Source organism: Schistocerca piceifrons, chromosome 11 (genome assembly GCF_021461385.2).
Source record: "Schistocerca piceifrons isolate TAMUIC-IGC-003096 chromosome 11, iqSchPice1.1, whole genome shotgun sequence".
NCBI lineage: Eukaryota > Metazoa > Arthropoda > Insecta > Orthoptera > Acrididae > Schistocerca > Schistocerca piceifrons.
Genome location: NC_060148.1, coordinates 161,369,287 through 161,389,456, shown reverse-complemented (window position 1 = coordinate 161,389,456; position 20,170 = coordinate 161,369,287). Strand labels below are relative to the sequence as shown.

The 20,170-nt window shown below is 47.2% G+C and overlaps 1 protein-coding gene across 2 annotated transcripts in view; it reads left to right on the top strand.

Moving 5' to 3' along the window:
• Positions 1–20,170, top strand: part of LOC124720058 (zinc finger protein 708-like) — a 367,802-nt gene that overhangs the window by 252,644 nt on the left and 94,988 nt on the right. For both annotated transcript variants that reach the window (XM_047245325.1, XM_047245326.1), the window contains exon 8: positions 10,536–10,628. In XM_047245325.1, the coding sequence (XP_047101281.1) occupies positions 10,536–10,628 (93 nt within the window). The remainder of the gene's footprint in view (positions 1–10,535; positions 10,629–20,170) is intronic.

The following is a 20,170-nucleotide window of genomic DNA, read 5'->3' as shown; positions in this document are numbered from 1 at the left end:
ATCCGCCCCCCCTCCCGCTCTCTCCATCCGCCCCCCCTCCCGCTCTCTCCATCCGCCCCCCCTCCCGCTCTCTCCATCCGCCCCCCCTCCCGCTCTCTCCATCCGCCCCCCCTCCCGCTCTCTCCATCCGCCCCCCCTCCCGCTCTCTCCATCCGCCCCCCCTCCCGCTCTCTCCATCCGCCCCCCCTCCCGCTCTCTCCATCCGCCCCCCCTCCCGCTCTCTCCATCCGCCCCCCCTCCCGCTCTCTCCATCCGCCCCCCCTCCCGCTCTCTCCATCCGCCCCCCCTCCCGCTCTCTCCATCCGCCCCCCCTCCCGCTCTCTCCATCCGCCCCCCCTCCCGCTCTCTCCATCCGCCCCCCCTCCCGCTCTCTCCATCCGCCCCCCCTCCCGCTCTCTCCATCCGCCCCCCCTCCCGCTCTCTCCATCCGCCCCCCCTCCCGCTCTCTCCATCCGCCCCCCCTCCCGCTCTCTCCATCCGCCCCCCCTCCCGCTCTCTCCATCCGCCCCCCCTCTCGCTCTCTCCATCCGCCCCCCCTCTCGCTCTCCCCCACTGCGGGTTTGGGGGTAAGAATGGGCCCGCGGTATCCCTGCCTGTCATAAGAGGCGACTAAAAGGAGTCTTAAATGTTCTGGCCTTAATGTGGTTGTCCCCTAGGGGGTTTGACCACTACCCTTCAAAATTTTCTGTTAGTGCGTACCATTTGGGCAAGGACGCCTTATGTGGCGTATTATATATCCATCTTGCTCTAGGATCTGGCACAACCGATATTGTCATGGAGTTGGCCTTACACTGAGCTTCCAGCCTCGTCAGCTGCTGTGTGTTCCGGGCAGCATACATGCCCTCCATTATGAACTTCCATCTTTGCCCTCCTGACACATATGGATATTAGACACCCGACATCCAGCATGGTAGCCAGTCCGTTGTGGTGGTGTCGTCATGTACCCTCTTGGTGGTAGCCCCCTGACTACACAGGGATCACACCGCTGCTACCTCCCCACGTATGCCGAGGAGTAGATGCCTATTCCTCTGGGGCTTCGGGACTCCCGGCAAAGGCCATCCTGCCAGGTGGTGTTTGCTGTGCCTGGGTGGCGCCCGTGTGGAGAGCCCCTGGTTGAAGTGGGTGGCATCGGGGTGGATGACCCGCAATGAAGCGTGGTACATCATCTCTCGCCTCCACCAGCAGTCTCTAAGCGATCAAGGTCTAACCTCAACGGCAAGAAATACGAACCAAGATCATTTCCCTCCCTGGCCTCTCCATGGGAGGAACGTATGGCTAAAGAAGGCAGTGGAGAATATTCACCCCAGTACCTCGTGTGTACGCGAGTTGATGGGGAATCGTTTGTTGACCAAGCCCCAGTTTTTTGTGGAGCATTTAGAGGACAAGTTCAGGGAGGTGGAGGGCTTGTCCAAAATGCACTCTGGTTCAGTACTCATCAAAACAGCATCCTCTGCCCAGTCATGGAGGTTGCTCAATTGTGACAAGTTGGGGGATGTTTGTTAGCATTACGCTGCATAAGAGTCTCAACATGGTCCAGGGTATTATATTCCACAGGGATCTTCTTCTGCAGTCTGACGAACTACGTACCAACCTAACGACGAGGTGTTCACTTCGTCCGGCGCGTCCATCGGGGTCCGAGGGATAATCAGGTAGCCACCGGTGCCTTCATCTTGGCCTTCGAAGGTGATGTTTTACCCGAAAAGGTCAAGGTGATAGTCTACCGTTGTGATGTGAAGCCACATATCCCTCCCTCCGATGCTGTGTTTTAAATGCTGGAAGTTCGGGCACATGTCAACTCACTGTACTTCGGCATCACATGTCGAGATTGTGGACGTCCTTCTCATCCCAATACTCCATGTGCTGCGTGTTAACTGCGGAGAACACCATTCCCCCTGCTCTCCGGACTGTCGGATCTTCCAGGAGGAAAGGAGGATAATGGAATATAAGACCCTGGACCGCCTGACCTACACCGAGGCAAGGCGGAAATATGAGCGGCTACATCCTGTGCCCATGACATCCACCTATGATGCTGCTGCAACACTGGTTTGAACCTCTACCATGTCGTCACCTACAGTTCGATCTCAGCTCTGTCAGAATTCCCGGCCCCCTTTGTTGTTGGGGGCACTTCACTCCCTGTTGTTCCTGCTCCATCTACTTCAGGAGCAACACTACCCCAACCATCGGGGACATCTGTTCCCCCTTCCCAGCCGGAGAAGCATGAGCCTTCTTCGGCTCCTCTCGCCTGGAAGGGGTCCCTTGGGACCCTCCCATCCCAGGCTTTGCCCAGTGCCAAAGCGGACACCCGCAAGTATCTCAAACACCCACCAGTCGCTGGTCGTAGGCCGTCACGGTCGTCTTCAGTCCCTGAGACTGACCCAGTGAGGCCCTCCCAGGCAGAACCACCGAAGGCACAGCACGCAAAGCAGTCCAAGAAAAAAGCTCCCAAGTATCCTGACATTACGGTGGCACCTGTCCCACCGCAACCTTCTAACTCTGCATCCGAAGATGAGGTGGAGATTCTTGCTTCCGCTGAGGACCTGGATCTCGCCAATCCCTCAGACGCAATGGATGGCTGTTGTACAGGTAGAGACTCAGTAGCAGCAGGGCCCAGGAGGCGTAATCTGCCTCCCCAGCACCTTTACGCCTTTCCCATCAATGGACAATATCATCCACCATCTAGCTGAGCTCAGACAACTTATCAGCCTTCACCCTTTCTTCTGCATTGCTCTTCAGGAAACTTGGTTTCCAGCAATGCAAACCCCCGCCCTCCGTGGCTATGGGGGTTATTATAAGAACCGGGCAGCCTACGAAAGGGTGTCTGGTGGCGCCTGCATATATGTCCTTAACTCTTTTCACAGCGAGTCTGTACCTCTACAAATAGCTTTAGAGGCTGTTGCTGTTCGGGTGTGGACGCCACAGGCTGTTACCGTCTGCAGTCTTTACCTTCCACCAGATGGTGGTGATGCGCAGCATGTCCTGGCTGCGCTGATAGCCCAATTGCCGCCTCCTTTCTTGTTACTGGGCGACTTCGACGCCCATAACCCTCTGTGGGGTGGGTCAGTGGCGACCGGTCGGGGCGCCACCATTGAGCACTTATTGGCACAGCCCGATCTTCCCCTTTTAAATGATGGTTCCTTCACACATTTCAGAGTTGCGCATGGCACATACTCTGCCATCGACCTTTCCATCTGCAGCCCTCGCTTCTCACCGTCTGTCCAATGGAGAGTGCATGACAACCTGTGTGGTAGTGACCAGTTTCCGATCTTTCTGTCACTGCCACGGCGACACTCTTCTGGACGCCCTAGCAGATGGGCTGTGAATAAGGCTGACTGGGAATTGTTCTCCTCCGCTGCCGCTATTGAGCCTCTCTCTACTGATGATATTGATGCGGTGGTTCAATCGGTCACCACCGGCATCGTTACTGCTGCCGAATCTGCCATTCCCCGTTCTTCTGGGTCCCCTCGGCTGTGGACTGTGCCTTGGTGGTCACCTGAGATCGCTGAAGCGATTAAAGATCGCCGGCAGGCACTCCAGCGTCACAAGCGACATCCCTGCATTGAACACTTCATCACCTTCAAACGGCTGCGTGCGCGGCCTGCCGCCTTATCCGCCAAAGCAAGCAGGAGTGCTGGGAGCGGTATGTGTCCACCATTGGCCTCCATGTCTCTCCATCGCAGGTCTGGGCCAAGATCTGACGCCTCTTTGGCTATCGGACCCCTGTCAGCATCCCTGTGCTCTCACTGAATGGAGCAGTTTGTACAGACTCCGATGAAATTGCCAACAGCTTGGCAGAGCATTTTGCTCTTAGTTCCGCTTCTTCCAATTACCCACTGGCCTTCCGCACCATTAAAGAGCGGGTGGAACGTCGGAGCCTTTCTTTTCGCACTCACCATCCTGAATCGTATAATGTTCCATTCAGCGAGTGGGAATTTCGCAGTGCCCTCGCCGCTTGTCCTGATACTGCTCCTGGGCCAGATGGCATCCACCGTCAGATGCTGAAACACCTTTCAGTGGACTGCCAGCGACGCCTCCGCGACCTTTACAACCGTATTTGGGTCAAGGGGGAGTTTCCGTCGCAATGGCGGGAAAGTATTGTTATCCCTGTTTTGAAACCTGGAAAGAACCCTCTGGAGGCGGACAGGTACCGTCCCATTAGCCTCACCAACATTCTTTGCAAGTTGCTTGAACGGATGGTGAGCCGGCAGTTGAATTGGGTACTGGAGTCTCGGGGACTTCTGGCTCCGTCTCAGGGTGGGTTCCGTAAAGGCCGCTCCGCCGCCGACAATCTGGTGAGCCTGGAGTCGGCCATCTGTACTGCCTTTTCCCGCCGTCAGCACCTGGTCGCTGTCTTTTTCGACATGCGGAAGGCGTACGATATGACATGGCGTCATCACATCCTTTCTATGCTTCATGGATGGGGTCTTCAGGGCCCTCTGCCGATCTTTACCCGCAATTTTCTGTCGTATCGTACCTTCCGCGTGCAAGTCGCGGCCTCCCATAGTTCCTCCCGAGTCCAGGAGAACGGTGTGCCCCAGGGATCTGTTTTAAGTGTCTGCCTGTTTTTAATAGACATTAACGGGCTCGCTGCGGTGGTGGGGATGTCTGTCCCCGCTTCCCTGTATGCTGACGACTTCTGCCTTTACTACAGCTCTATTGGCATTGCAGCTGCTGAACGTCAGCTACAGGGCGCTATCCGTAAGGCGCAGTCTTGGGCTGTAGCGCATGGTTTTCAGTTTTCGGCTGCCAAGACCTGCGTTATGCATTTCTGCTGGCGCCGAACGGTCCATCCTGAGCCGTGGCTTTATCTTGCCGAAGAACTCCTTGCTGTGGTGGAGACCCACAGGTTTTTGGGTGTAGTTTTTGATGCCCGGCTGACTTGGCTGCCTCATATTCGGCAGCTTAAACAGGCGTGTTGGCAGCATCTAAATGCTCTGAGATGCTTGAGCCACGCCCGCTGGGGCGCCGACCGGTCTACCCTGTTACGGCTCTACCAGGCGTTAATCCAGTATTGTCTGGATTATGGGAGCCTGGCTTATGGCTCAGCATTCCCATCTGCGCTGCGGTTCCTGGATCCACTGCTACACATCGTAATACTCCTTGCCACTGGTGCTTTCCGGACCAGCCCAGTGGACAGCATACTAGTGGAGGCAGGTGTCCCTCCCCTGCGGTTATGGCGCCAACGTTTGCTGGCCGCTTATGCTGCCCATGTTTTAAGCTTGCCCGGGCATCCAAACTATCATCTCCTTTTCCCGCAATTGGTCATCCATCTGCCACAACGTTGCCCCTGGTCAGGTTGTGCGATCGCGGTCCACGTCCGAGAGCTACTCTCCGGGCTTGGGGCTTTACCTCTTCTGCCTCCTTTCCGGGCACCTCTGCGTACACCCCCATGGTGTGTGCCTCGCCCTCGCCTTCAGCTGGAATTGGCACAGGGCCCGAAGGACTCAGTCCCTCCGGAGGCCTTCCGCCGCCGCTTTCTTTCCCTCCTTGCAATGTATCTGGACTCTGGAATTGCGTACACTGACGGCTCGATCGTTGCTGGTCGTGTCGGTTATGCGTTTACTCTAGGGGACCATTCTGAACAATGTTCATTGCCGGCTGGCTGCAGCGTTTACACTGCTGAGCTGGTCGCCATCTTTCGTACCCTAGAATATATCCGCTCCTGCTCAGGTGAGTCCTTCGTGATCTGTAGCGATTCCCTAAGCGGTTTACGAGCTCTCGACCAGTGTTTTCCTCATTCTCATCTGGTGATGGCTATCCAGGAGTCCCTGCATACTCTTGCGCATTGCGGCCGCTCTGTGGTCTTTGTTTGGACCCCAGGCCATGTTGGGATACCCGGAAATGAAAATGTTGACTGCCAGGCGAAAGAGGCCACCAGTACACCATCTCTGGACATTGGCCTCCTGGAGACAGATTTGCGAGTGTTCCTACGCATCAAAATTTCTGGACCTCTGGGACACCGAATGGCGCGTCCTGCCTTCACGAAATAAACTTCGGCCCATCAAGGAGGCTACCGGTGTGTGGAGCTCCTCCTTGCGGGTCTCTCGCAAGGAGTCTCTTGTCCTCTGCCGGCTGCGCATTGGGCACACATGGATGATGCACGGCCACTTATTGCGACGTGAGGACCCACCTTATGTCGCTGTGGCTCTGTTTTGACAGTGGTCCACATTTTATAGGACTGTCCACTTTTAGCTGTGCTCAGGCAGTCGTTCGCATTACCTGACACGCTCCCTGCTCTTATAACAGATGACTCTGCAACGGCTGACTTAGTTTTCCGTTTTATTCAGCCAGGGGTTTTTTATCATTTAATCTGAGTGTTTCCATTTTATTTTATTGTTTTGTGTTGATTCTGGCTTTTGGCCTACGATTTTAAACTGATTTTTAATGTGTATCTGAATGGTTGGCTTTTCCTTTTTTATTTCTATGGTCGGCCAACCACCGTCACACTCTATGTGATTTTAGTCCGTTTTGTCTGGTCTTTGTCTAAGTTTCTCTTGTTCTGTGTCGTCTGTGATCTATTCTGTTTATCGTTTTTATTCTCTGTGGGTGTTTTTAGTATCTGGAAAAAGAGACCGATGACCGTGGCAGTCTGGTCCGTTTCATCCCAGAAACCATCCACCCTCTCTCCCTCTCCATCCACCCTCTCTCCCTCTCCATCCACCCTCTCTCCCTCTCCATCCACCCTCTCTCCCTCTCCATCCACCCTCTCTCCCTCTCCATCCACCCTCTCTCCCTCTCCATCCACCCTCTCTCCCTCTCCATCCACCCTCTCTCCCTCTCCATCCACCCTCTCTCCCTCTCCATCCACCCTCTCTCCCTCTCCATCCACCCTCTCTCCCTCTCCATCCACCCTCTCTCCCTCTCCATCCACCCTCTCTCCCTCTCCATCCACCCTCTCTCCCTCTCCATCCACCCTCTCTCCCTCTCCATCCACCCTCTCTCCCTCTCCATCCACCCTCTCTCCCTCTCCATCCACCCTCTCTCCCTCTCCATCCACCCTCTCTCCCTCTCCATCCACCCTCTCTCCCTCTCCATCCACCCTCTCTCCCTCTCCATCCACCCTCTCTCCCTCTCCATCCACCCTCTCTCCCTCTCCATCCACCCTCTCTCCCTCTCCATCCACCCTCTCTCCCTCTCCATCCACCCTCTCTCCCTCTCCATCCACCCTCTCCCCCTCTCCATCCACCCTCTCCCCCTCTCCATCCACCCTCTCCCCCTCTCCATCCACCCTCTCCCCCTCTCCATCCACCCTCTCCCCCTCTCCATCCACCCTCTCCCCCTCTCCATCCACCCTCTCTCCCTCTCCATCCACCCTCTCTCCCTCTCCATCCACCCTCTCTCCCTCTCCATCCACCCTCTCTCCCTCTCCATCCACCCTCTCTCCCTCTCCATCCACCCTCTCTCCCTCTCCATCCACCCTCTCTCCCTCTCCATCCACCCCCCTCTCTCCCTCTCCATCCACCCCCCTCTCTCCCTCTCCATCCACCCCCCTCTCTCCCTCTCCATCCACCCCCCTCTCTCCCTCTCCATCCACCCCCCTCTCTCCCTCTCCATCCACCCCCCTCTCTCCCTCTCCATCCACCCCCCTCTCTCCCTCTCTATCCACCCCCCTCTCTCCCTCTCTATCCACCCCCCTCTCTCCCTCTCTATCCACCCCCCTCTCTCCCTCTCTATCCACCCCCCTCTCTCCCTCTCTATCCACCCCCCTCTCTCCCTCTCTATCCACCCCCCTCTCTCCCTCTCTATCCACCCCCCTCTCTCCCTCTCTATCCACCCCCCTCTCTCCCTCTCTATCCACCCCCCTCTCTCCCTCTCTATCCACCCCCCTCTCTCCCTCTCCATCCACCCCCCTCTCTCCCTCTCCATCCACCCCCCTCTCTCCCTCTCCATCCACCCCCCTCTCTCCCTCTCCATCCACCCCCCTCTCTCCCTCTCCATCCACCCCCCTCTCTCCCTCTCCATCCACCCCCCTCTCTCCCTCTCCATCCACCCCCCTCTCTCCCTCTCCATCCACCCCCCTCTCTCCCTCTCCATCCACCCCCCTCTCTCCCTCTCCATCCACCCCCCTCTCTCCCTCTCCATCCACCCCCCTCTCTCCCTCTCCATCCACCCCCCTCTCTCCCTCTCCATCCACCCCCCTCTCTCCCTCTCCATCCGCCCCCCTCTCTCCCTCTCCATCCGCCCCCCTCTCTCCCTCTCCATCCGCCCCCCTCTCTCCCTCTCCATCCGCCCCCTCTCTCCCTCTCCATCCGCCCCCCTCTCTCCCTCTCCATCCGCCCCCCTCTCTCCCTCTCCATCCGCCCCCCTCTCTCCCTCTCCATCCGCCCCCCTCTCTCCCTCTCCATCCGCCCCCCTCTCTCCCTCTCCATCCGCCCCCCTCTCTCCCTCTCCATCCGCCCCCCTCTCTCCCTCTCCATCCGCCCCCCTCTCCCCCTCTCCATCCGCCCCCCTCTCCCCCTCTCCATCCGCCCCCCTCTCCCCCTCTCCATCCGCCCCCCTCTCCCCCTCTCCATCCGCCCCCCTCTCCCCCTCTCCATCCGCCCCCCTCTCCCCCTCTCCATCCGCCCCCCTCTCCCCCTCTCCATCCGCCCCCCTCTCCCCCTCTCCATCCGCCCCCCTCTCCCCCTCTCCATCCGCCCCCCTCTCCCCCTCTCCATCCGCCCCCCTCTCCCCCTCTCCATCCGCCCCCCTCTCCCCCTCTCCATCCGCCCCCCTCTCCCCCTCTCCATCCGCCCCCCTCTCCCCCTCTCCATCCGCCCCCCTCTCCCCCTCTCCATCCGCCCCCCTCTCCCCCTCTCCATCCGCCCCCCTCTCCCCCTCTCCATCCGCCCCCCTCTCCCCCTCTCCATCCGCCCCCCTCTCCCCCTCTCCATCCGCCCCCCTCTCCCCCTCTCCATCCGCCCCCCTCTCCCCCTCTCCATCCGCCCCCCTCTCCCCCTCTCCATCCGCCCCCCTCTCCCCCTCTCCATCCGCCCCCCTCTCCCCCTCTCCATCCGCCCCCCTCTCCCCCTCTCCATCCGCCCCCCTCTCCCCCTCTCCTTCCGCCCCCCTCTCCCCCTCTCCTTCCGCCCCCCTCTCCCCCTCTCCTTCCGCCCTCCTCTCCCCCTCCCCATCCGCCCCCCTCTCCCCCTCCCCATCCGCCCCCCTCTCCCCCTCCCCATCCGCCCCCCTCTCCCCCTCCCCATCCGCCCCCCTCTCCCTCTCCATCCGCCCCCCTCTCCCTCTCCATCCGCCCCCCTCTCCCTCTCCACCCGCCCCCCTCTCCCTCTCCACCCGCCCCCCTCTCCCTCTCCACCCGCCCCCCTCTCCCTCTCCACCCGCCCCCCTCTCCCACTCCTCTCTACCCACGCCCCTCTCCCACTCCTCTCTACCCACGCCCCTCTCCCACTCCTCTCTACCCACGCCCCTCTCCCACTCCTCTCTACCCACGCCCCTCTCCCACTCCTCTCCATCCACCCCCTCTCCATCCACCCCCTCTCCATCCACCACCTCTCCCTCTCCTCTCCATCCACCACCCCTCTCCCTCTCCTCTCCATCCACCACCCCTCTCCCTCTCCTCTCCATCCACCACCCCTCTCCCTAGCCCTCTCCACCTCCACCTAACCCCCTCTCCCTCGCCCTCTCCACCTCCACCCAACCCCTTCTCTTTACAACCCCTGCACCCACTCCACCCCACCACTCTATGAAAGAGCCATGTAGGAATAAGACAGAAGCCTTGAGCCCTTAAAATTTCCATATTTCAGTTTCTTGAAGACCCATTAAAGACTGATGGCGCTACTGTTTTGGTAAAGCAAGATCCCAAACTGAAACAAAATGCTGTTGGATCTGAGCATAATATAAGTTTTCATGTAAGCCCTGTATTGTTTCGAAAGTGTAGTAAGAATGTCATGATACAAAAATGGGCAATTCAAGCTGAATTTTCATGGATGGTGAACAATTGTAACCCATGATACCAGTTATTTTCAAGACTTTTTGTGGTCTTCCAGTTGACACTATTTGGATGTGCTATTTGTAGGTTATTACCGATGGTATTTTAACAGCACTTGTAACAAGCACATCCTTACAAACCATTAACCTTGCATTAATTTTTTATTATGATTCTATGTAATGAATGCTTTCAGTACATACTCGGTGTCAACAGAGCGAAGAAGACTTGCTTTTGGAAGTAAATGTTAATGTTATGTCTCTTTCTCACACTGCTGTAGCAGATGATGTGGAACTTTGATATGTGATGGGCATATTGTAAAATTCCTAGTCATTATTCACTGTAGTATTTACATCATTGCTGAAATCCTACTTTCGCTGTATGTAATTCTGTATGATTTTCGTCCAGTACACATGACATAAATTTTGTTTCCTAAAGAGCAGGCACTGAAAATACATGCTAACAGAGCAAGAAGCTGTATAAAAAGCATTAAATTTGGTTCATTTTGCTGATACTGTGTCGAATGCCATATTCATTTGATTAATGACCAAAAATTTGTCATACGTACAGAAGTTAGTCAGCAGTTATAATTCAGGTTGTTTTCTTCTTTCAGTCTGTTAGAGATCCAATGGGAATATCTTGGTCCACTGATTTTATCAAGGAGGACCCTGAACTAAATTTGGAAATGAATGTAACAGAGAATATTGTAAGTATTTACATCTCTGATTTATTGCTTGTAGTCAGGCAATAGTGTAGAATATAGGATGCATTGCAGTGGAATTGTTACAGATTGTCAGTTTTCTGGAACTTGTTTCTGTTCATAATTGTAGAGTATTCTTGTACTCCTGCACCTGACTTTCATGCCACCTGGTACGTGCTGTTTTAAATAGAAGTGGAAGGGGACTGGTGGCTGACCTTGTTCATATCAAGTATATTGTATAATGGTTGTGTGTGATGGATAAACAGAATTCACGTTTGGATGAAGTGTAAGTTCTAATAGTGTAGATCATTTGAGAAATATTCCTCCTTTCGATAACTTCTGATAAATACAATTCAAAAGGAGATTGGCTATTCTTATCTTTTGTGTGAATCATAGTTATTCTTGAATTTGTCCTAAAAATTTTTGGGGGTTTGAAAAAGAGAGATAAAATTGGTGTATTGCGGATCAGCCCTGATACTTTGGCCACAACCTGAAATAAGGCAAAGAGAGGGGAACATTCAACACACAATTGCAGAACGTTAGGCACTGGCTCATTCTTCATCTCATTGTTCATAAAACAACTTGTTGCAGTTATAAAGGATACTTCAGGCACTGAAATGTGTGGTGATTATACAAGCATACAGGTCAAGGAATCAAGCTATCATGCTAGGGACAGCTCAGAGTATGTAAAAGAGTGTAGCTGATTCACAGCTAACAGGCCAAGACTTACCGTCACATAGACTCATACTATGCCATTTTAAACAAATTAAAGGGATGCATTGCATCACAAGCAGACAAGACAGTAAGTGAAACAGTAGTAGTGTTTCACAAAAAGGGTTATGCAGAAATGAGAATGCCATGCATAGTAGTCATGGATGTGCATATGAGGAGTTTGACCAAAACAGCGAACTGTAGTGTGTTCTAGGGCATAGCTGTAGTTGTCAAAGTGGCTGGATTGTAGTTGGTGACCACTTACTGGCCTTCGTATGCAGCCCAAGAGATCACAGGTCAAACAAGATGTCCCCATAGCACTAGGGCCAGAGGTTCAGGGATAGTGTCCACTGCAGGGAGTGCTGCTCCCATAGCAAGTGTGCAGAACAGTGTGTTGCTGGTTGTGTGGTCTGGAAAACCATGTCATGTTGTTGGCACTGAAATCACTGACGTGTACCCCACTTGTTACTCTGAAAATATGTAACATAAATTAAATAGTGGTAGACACCTGAGCAGCAAATGTAAGAGCAGGATGTGTGACCATAACAGTGATCTTGAGTAACACATGCAGCTGTGAGGTGAACATCGTAGTTCTGTCAGCTAGCACGACATGCAGTCTTCGTGGTATGGAGAACATAAAATGCTAGTGCTTAATAATGATGCAGAAAAATAGGACTGACCATTTTGATACTGGCACATGGCCAGCAATATTCTGTATTAATTGTTGAATTGGGAATTATATTTGGTTATTGTATGAGAAGCTAGAGCAAGGTAGCAGTGTAGCAAAGTAACACTTTGTTGGAGGAGCAATTCAGTGGCAGGCTGCTACATGTGTTACTGGTAGGTTCAAACAACACACAAGTGCTACGGAGATGCTTCAGGACCTCAAACAAGAATTCCCAGAGAAAAAGGGGTTGTTCTTTTGAGGAACAGTATTGAGAAATTTAGAGAACTGCCATTTGAAGCTGACTGCTGAACGATTTTGTTGTTTCTTAAATTGCACATAAGGACTATGAAGATAAAAACTGAGAAATCAGGGCTGTCATGGAGGCACATATACAGTCTTCTTCTCTCATTTTTGGAAGTGGAATGGGAAAGGAAATGACCAGCAGTGTTATGGGGTACCCTTTGCCACATGCCATTAGGTGGATAGCAAAGTATTGATGTATTTGGAGATACTAGGCAAAATAAGTAGCTGACTAATTTAATAGGAGTGACAGTGATGTTTTTAATAGTAAAGTATGTATACATATATACAAAATAATCTATTAGCAATTCCCATAATGAACAGTTTCGGTAGATTAGTGCGTCATAAACAGCTGGTTGTAAGTATTCTTCGCAATGGTAAATTCCTGTGGGAGCTTCTGCCTTCAGATTTGCAGCCTGGCTCATCCCACATCCATCCACATTTTTTTTTATGGAATGCAATGTGTAAATCAAAGAATGAACAAATGAATATCATTCACACCCCAACTCTAGCTGGAGCAGAGGTTACAGTGTTGAAAAGAAATTTAATTTTATGAAAAAAATTATGAAACATTCCAATAATTGATGCAACCCATCAAGACAAATTTTACTGAAAGAAGTTATACGTGTACAAGCAATTCTTCATGATGTTTAAAATCATCAGATTTCACAAGGCTATAACTTTGTCACAAATAAAGGTACAGAATTTTGGTCACATTTTTACTTCTATACATGCCTGCATGGCCTTTATTTACAAAGGAACCATATGATTTTCCTGTTCCTTACATTTTATGTGTGTGCACATACAACATTAAGGTGCTTTTCACAGCTGTGTTTAGGATCATATTCGTTATTTACTGATCACAAATATCAAAATTCCTTTCAACACATATAAGCATCCAGGCGATAGACTTGATCCATGCATTTGCAAGCATGTCAGTTTAGGAAACTCACTGCTGTTCGCATGTAGCATCATAGTTCATCGAAAGTTGTTGGAAGAGGAGGCACATAGGTGGAACCTTTCACAAACTCCCATCAATAAAAAAGATACCATACTGTGAGCTGTAGCAAATTTCAAGGTCAGTTCTGCAGCCGTGTTAGCTCATCAATCACTCAGGGTGCTTGCTGTTAAGAAGTGCTGTTCTGTGCAGGTTCCAATCCAGTGATACACCATCCATATGAAAAATTGTATGTCTGATAATTTTCCATCTCTTCTGTTAGTCCATCTATGTGTTTTCTAATATTGTCAACTTTCTTAAATTTGTTCCAGAAATCCCTTCTCTTCAGATTCAGTTCAGTGCTAATCCCACTAAACTGTTCATCATATTACATAATTTGAATTACAAATCATGATCACTACCAAAAAACTTCCTGTCTCATATTGCACAGCACATTACCCTTATTAATGTTGCAGCTACCAGTTAGTCATCCCTTGAAGACTCATTTTATAACATGTAAAGCAATCAGAAGTGGCCTGCTACTTGAAGAAATAGACATTACTGATAGATGAAAGATTCTCTAGGTCAATGAAGAGGTTTATGCAAGGTTTTCAGTTGTCAACATCACATCACATTCCTACTACAAGCTTGTAAATACTAATTTGTTCATAGCTGCCATACCCTATAAGATTATCCTATATGATACTACTGAGTGAAAGGATGCTAAGAAGCATTTCTGCAAGTTGACACTCTGGAGGAACATTGATTAATTGCAAGGCAGAAAGGCATGTGCTTTTTGGGTAACTCATTCTCATGCTGGTGCCTCCTTAATTCATTATCAATCCGAATGCCCAAGAACTTAACTCATGGATCCTCATCTAGTGTCTGTCATTGATATCTCCTTGTATCTGTAAGTCATTTGGATTTGTTTGGAATTGCATTATGTGTGTTTTTGTAAGTATAAATGTTGAATTTTAGTTCTGTTGCCTGTAAACCAGTTACAAGCATCTTCCATTATTCTCCTGGCTGTTTGTAGTAAGAATGTGTTTGCCAGTTATCAGTGTTCTTGTCATCAGCAAGCATTGCAGATTTTGAAGGCATCTGCAATGGTTTTAGCTCAACTTTTATGTAGGTCAGAATAAATCAAATTTTGAGCCCTGTGGGAATTGTATGTATTGTTTCTCCGTTTTGTATTCAGGTTTCCTCCCAAGGTATCATTTAGTACTATGACACAGTTTTTTATTGTTAAGCTAAGATTCAGTTCTTGTAAGTGTAATTCTTTTAACACAGTAACACTGTAGTTTCCCAAGTAAAGGGAGATCAAGGTTGTAATGTATTGCCAGTAGGTTTTCTCCACTTCTACTACATACTTCAGTTATGCTGTAAATTCAGCACAATATTTTATTAATTAGATTATTAGATCATTACAAGAAGAGTTCCTGCTTCTGCCACTAGATGATTCTTGTAATTGATTTGACCATTCATCTGATGGCCTGATGTTATCTCAGTTTTTCTAAGCATTATGCTTGTGCTTAAGTTGATAGCACTTTCATTTTGCATGTTGGTATTCCAGTTGCTGAGGATTTATTTATCAATTGTCATTTTTTTTTTTGAGTTTACATATATTTGAGTTTACATATATTTGAGTTTACATATATTTGAGTTTACATATATTTGAGTTTACATATATTTGAGTTTACATATATTTGAGTTTACATATTCTCCATTTGTCATTTGGAGATACTTAGTGGAACTGTGATCACTAGAAAGTGGAGTGCCAAGTGGAGAAATAGGAGTGCTGTTGACATATTCATTTGTTTGGATTCTGTACAGGGGTAATAGCAGTGGAGGCGGCCAGAAACATTTGCACCCTGTTTGTTTAATGCCATTGGACAGAGATTTGCAAGAATATGGGGTTGTAATTGTAAGGAGATTTGTTTTACCATTATTGACTTAGCTTCAGGGTTTGATGATCATTTAAATCCATTAATTCAAAATGAGCCATGTTACTGTACTTGAGAACTGGCATATTGAATGAACTGTGATCATTTCATGACTCTTTGACATTTTCATGCAATGGGGAAGGCTTAAAAATAGGGTGTATGGATACCACATGCACTAAACCAAAATCACAAAACTGGATGGCCATATGTGCATTCTTGCTTGCCTGTCATCAGTTGCTTGTGAGCAACACTAATCGTCCCTAGACTGTATCATTATGCTGATGAGAAATGGTGGCTTTGTGCTAAAATAAGGAAAAGAAAGGAATGGTTGAGCCCAAACAAAGCAGCAACAAAAAGCATCCACAAAAGACAATGTTGTACATCCTGTGTGGTGTTCTTCGAATTGCATCCTTGAGATGTAACCACTGATTACTGCTGACATTTACTGTCAACAACTGAGATGTGTTGCAGATGCAGTACATGAACAACGACCAGGAAGACACTACTCCAGCATAATGCCTGCCCGCAGCCTGCTAGACTCACCCAAAAACAGTACACATGATTTGGGTTTCGAAATCATTGCACACCCACCTAATTCAAATGATCTTGCACCCTCAGATTTTCTCCCTTTCTGCTCTCTATTGAACAACCTTCAAGGGACTTCCTTTCAAGATGTAAATACACTGTGAACCTTGTTCAAAGTGTTCTTCACCTTAAAACCATGTGACTTCTGCAGTTACAGAATGAAAGTCATCCCAGGATTGGGAGACCGCTGTAAACAGTGAAGGAAAACGTTTCATTGATTATTTAAGTCTCCCTTCTTTGTCTCTGTTATCTATTAAACTTACAGAAAAATCCAATTAACCATGTACCATCCAAATACTTGCAACAAATGGGTACATAGGTGTAACCTTTTTTCATTTTACTGGTAAACTGTTTCCATTCATCTCTGTCTAACCAATATGTATAATGTTCAAAATAACACTTGGTCTGTTAAGCACATTGTCTGGGTACATATGGTGCTAACACGGATTGGTATTGTACATATCTTTTGCAACACAGTTAACTCAGTGCATGTGTGCTAAGTCTTCAATGATGAATCATATTGTCTTTAGTTGTCAAGTTATAAAGAATTTAATATTTTCTCAAAATATATAGGGTCCCCAAGTGAGGTTATGGCCGAATAAATGTCAGAAGATTCTTAATTTCTTGCCATAAAATGACATGGCTCTGTTGAGAGGTTAATTTAATCTGTGCACCATTTTTTCTCAGAAAATTTGAGTAGTAGTGATGGGTCAGCTGTGTTGTGACAGTTATCCAACATGAAAACTAAATACTTTTGATCTGAGGTACAGTATTGGTTGAAATAATTTTAATGAACAATTCAAGGGGTGCATTGAAATATTATCAAAAAATGAGCATTGTTTCTAAAAGTAATTTGACATGAATAAAATGCAATGAAGATCCTGTAAATTAGTTAATAAATTGGTTTACTTCCTTGTAGAAATGGCTGAAGCACTAAATATCCACCAGTTGATGTTTGAAATAATTTGAATATGTTCTATGATCAGTAGGCCTCGTAGTTGCAGTGGATAGAGATACAACTATTTCTTAATGGAATACAACAGTATAGTTACTCATTAAATGCCTATAGTAACATTACTTTTCTAAATGATTGATAATGTGTTCACACGGTTGGCTGTGTGGAATTAAAATAGCTCCTGAAAGAATTTTTGAAAATTATGTTTAAATCATAAATTATTTGAATTGCACCCTTCCGTTAAAATAGAAATACACAAGGAATGTGTTACATTAGACATGCAGTAATTATATCTAAAACTTGAAATCTTGAAGATAAAAGTCAAAAACTAATTGCATTTGGGACATCATAGATTCTATACATGCCTCACACAAATAGCATTATTCATAATGCAATTTTTGATACAATAAAAAACTAAAACTGTACATAAATTGTATGATTTAAATACATAAGTCTTTCAGTTTTTAATTATACTACATTTTCTTATTTTAAAAAAAGATTTATCTCATAACACAGTTGTAGGTCCCAATTCTAAAGATATAAGTACTATCTATGGCTTTTTAAATAATCATTGGTTAATTTATTAATATTCAAATCTGTTCAGTTATAACATAAAGTGCTGCCACTTTTGTATTGTGTGAATACATTGTAGCCTTTGTAATGGGTTTCAAAAACATTACCATAGCCTCTGCATTTTCAGAGATGCCATAAATTGTTTTACACCTCTCTCATTTAAAATTTCTGCCATGACACAGTCTAGGATTTATCAGATCAATATGCACATCCTTGACAGCATCTGTTGCTATTGTGTCTTCGTCTGCAGCATTTGGTGCCCGCAAGAATCATTTTCCACCTCCGAATACCCAGCACATCTTTGATGGGTTGCATCCTCAGTTATGAAAAGATGTTGGTTTTTTCAAGCTTCAGGGTTGGAGTGACAACAATATTATGATAGCTGAAGGTAAATAATAATTATTGTTTTGAATATGAGCAAAACGTTTGACCTGAATGTAAGTTATGCTCACTAAGTTGTACAGAAACCATCTTCCAGTACCATAAAACATGGTTTTTGCTTGAATCAGAGTTTGTGCTCATTTATAAAAATCTGTAGCTCAGCCAGCATACCCTTTTCTGTGTTTTGTCTGTTTCCACACTCCTCTTCTTATTTTCTACCAAAATAGCATCCATCACAACTTTGCCATGACATACTGCAAAAAATAACAGTCCATTTTCACTTTAAATACTTTCGAACACAAACTGGATAACATGTACTTGTTTTCTAATAGGGGAGTACAACCATCTCAACAAATTGTAAACTTTTTTGAGACATGAGATCATCTTCTTTACTTCAGGTGTAATATATATATATATAAGAACATAGCTATAGAAACTTTCATGTGTTAGATCTCATTGGTGATGATGGCATGATAAAATGTTTCCGCAGCATCCAAGCAAAACCTGTGAAGCCTGTACTTGTTCATGTGATGATGAGCACTTCGACCTTTGTCTCATTACGCCAAGAAGCATTCTCTACAAAGTCTGTCTGTAGATCTCCAGATTTGAGAGATCCATTTTGCACATATCCCCAATTCAGCAGATTTGAGAGATTTTAATGAAACAGTGAAATATTAAATATAAAATTTGCTTATCAATTTCTGACACCACATCAGTGATGGTACAATTAACTACTTCATATTTTTGTTGCCTGTCAACGTCAATTCATTTTTTTTCCATTTTACTTATTGATAAGTAAATTTCATTATTTAATGTGGAGTGAAGTTTAGGAGTTCACAACTCTTTCTTTCACTTTTTCTTTACTTTAAATCCATACATTTGCTAAGTTGCTCTCTTTCCTTTCTTCTGAAGTCTTGTGATATTTTCTTGTCACTTTCTCTACATTGAACCAACTGTAACTGATTTGTTTATAGTTTTGCAACATTCTCTCTCTCTCTCTCTCTCTCTCTCTCTCTCTCTCTCTCTCTCTCTCTCTCTCTCTCTCTCTCTCTCTCTCTCTCTCTCTCAAATTTACTATACATTATCTTTAACAGAAAGCTAGTATTAATAATGTGTAACAATTGCACGAGCCTTAATATGCAGATGTATTACCATGTAAATTATTCAGCAAATGAAACTTTTATTGTTTCATACATAAAAGAAATCCCCTGTAAATTCTTTCTTTAACAGCACATTTTATAAATGTGTAGGTTAAAGTTAACGAACAAAAAATATAAACTTTCTTCCTGACCCACCTTCTGAGTAGTAAGAATCCTTGACATTAAACTTAATCAGTATTTTTAGTTGCATATATGGCAGCAAACATTATGAATTTAAACTTAAAATGCCTCTAGCACTGTAGCCAGACAAAATGTACTTTGTAACATGGTCTACGCAGTTCAAATCAGCACACAGGAAGTGTCATACTGATCAGTATGTTAGGTATGTATTGTGAAGACAAAGATTCTTCACATCATTGTAACCCCTTCTTCTAACTTTCAAAAATTAGATGTGGGAAATTATTTACGTTTTTCCTCCGCAGACAGGAAAATAGATACTACAGATAAACCGTGATGCAAAAACAAAGATAAGGTTCAGAAAATTATATTTTACTCTCGTGTTCACATTTTGGAATTGTTCAGAACTACAAATTTGCCAGGCTAGATGGCTGGCCTTCAGCTAGCTTCAGGAGGTGAAATAGCTAGTTCTGGCAATACATGCACACAAAAGTACAAGGAACTTCCATAGCTTTTTGAATTAGCAGTTCCCTTATCTGGAAAGAGTTAGTAATGGATACAGGAAGGTTGGGAAAGAAGGGCAGGTCACTGACACCCAAAGAGTGCCACTCACAAAGATACATCATCAGTTTGACCTTATATTTTAGAGAACAAAAGCATACCATACTTTACGGATTATGACACTTTTTTCTTCATTAAATTTCCTACAACATTCAGGTGTGTCTTACTCTCAAAAGTAATGTATAAATGTCCAGTGTTTGATTTAAAATTCCTGCCAGGCTTAAAAAAGGCCATATATTCAATGCTGTGGGAAACTTATCTCTATCTGGCAACACTGGAGTCAACTGGCAGCAGTAGTGCACTGATGCGATGAAAAGGTTGTGGAGCCTCACAAGCTTGCTAACACTGTCCCCCTCCTGTCCTGCCATTCCAAACCCAGAACACTCCCTAGCCAATGTGTCATTGCAGTCTAGAGTGCCAGTGAACTTGAACTGAAAGCGATTTGTGTTATTGGTAACAGAGGAGTATTTTATTTAGTAGTTTCCTAATGGAAGAATAGAGGTTTCGTATGATGTGGGCTATAAATTGAAGGTAATAGCACATGCAGAACAATATGGAAACAAAGCAGCTGAGTGGTATTTTGGTCCTCCTCCAACAGAAAGAGCCATTCATGATTGGCTTGCAAGTAAGGAAGAACTGAAAAAATGAAGAAGACTAC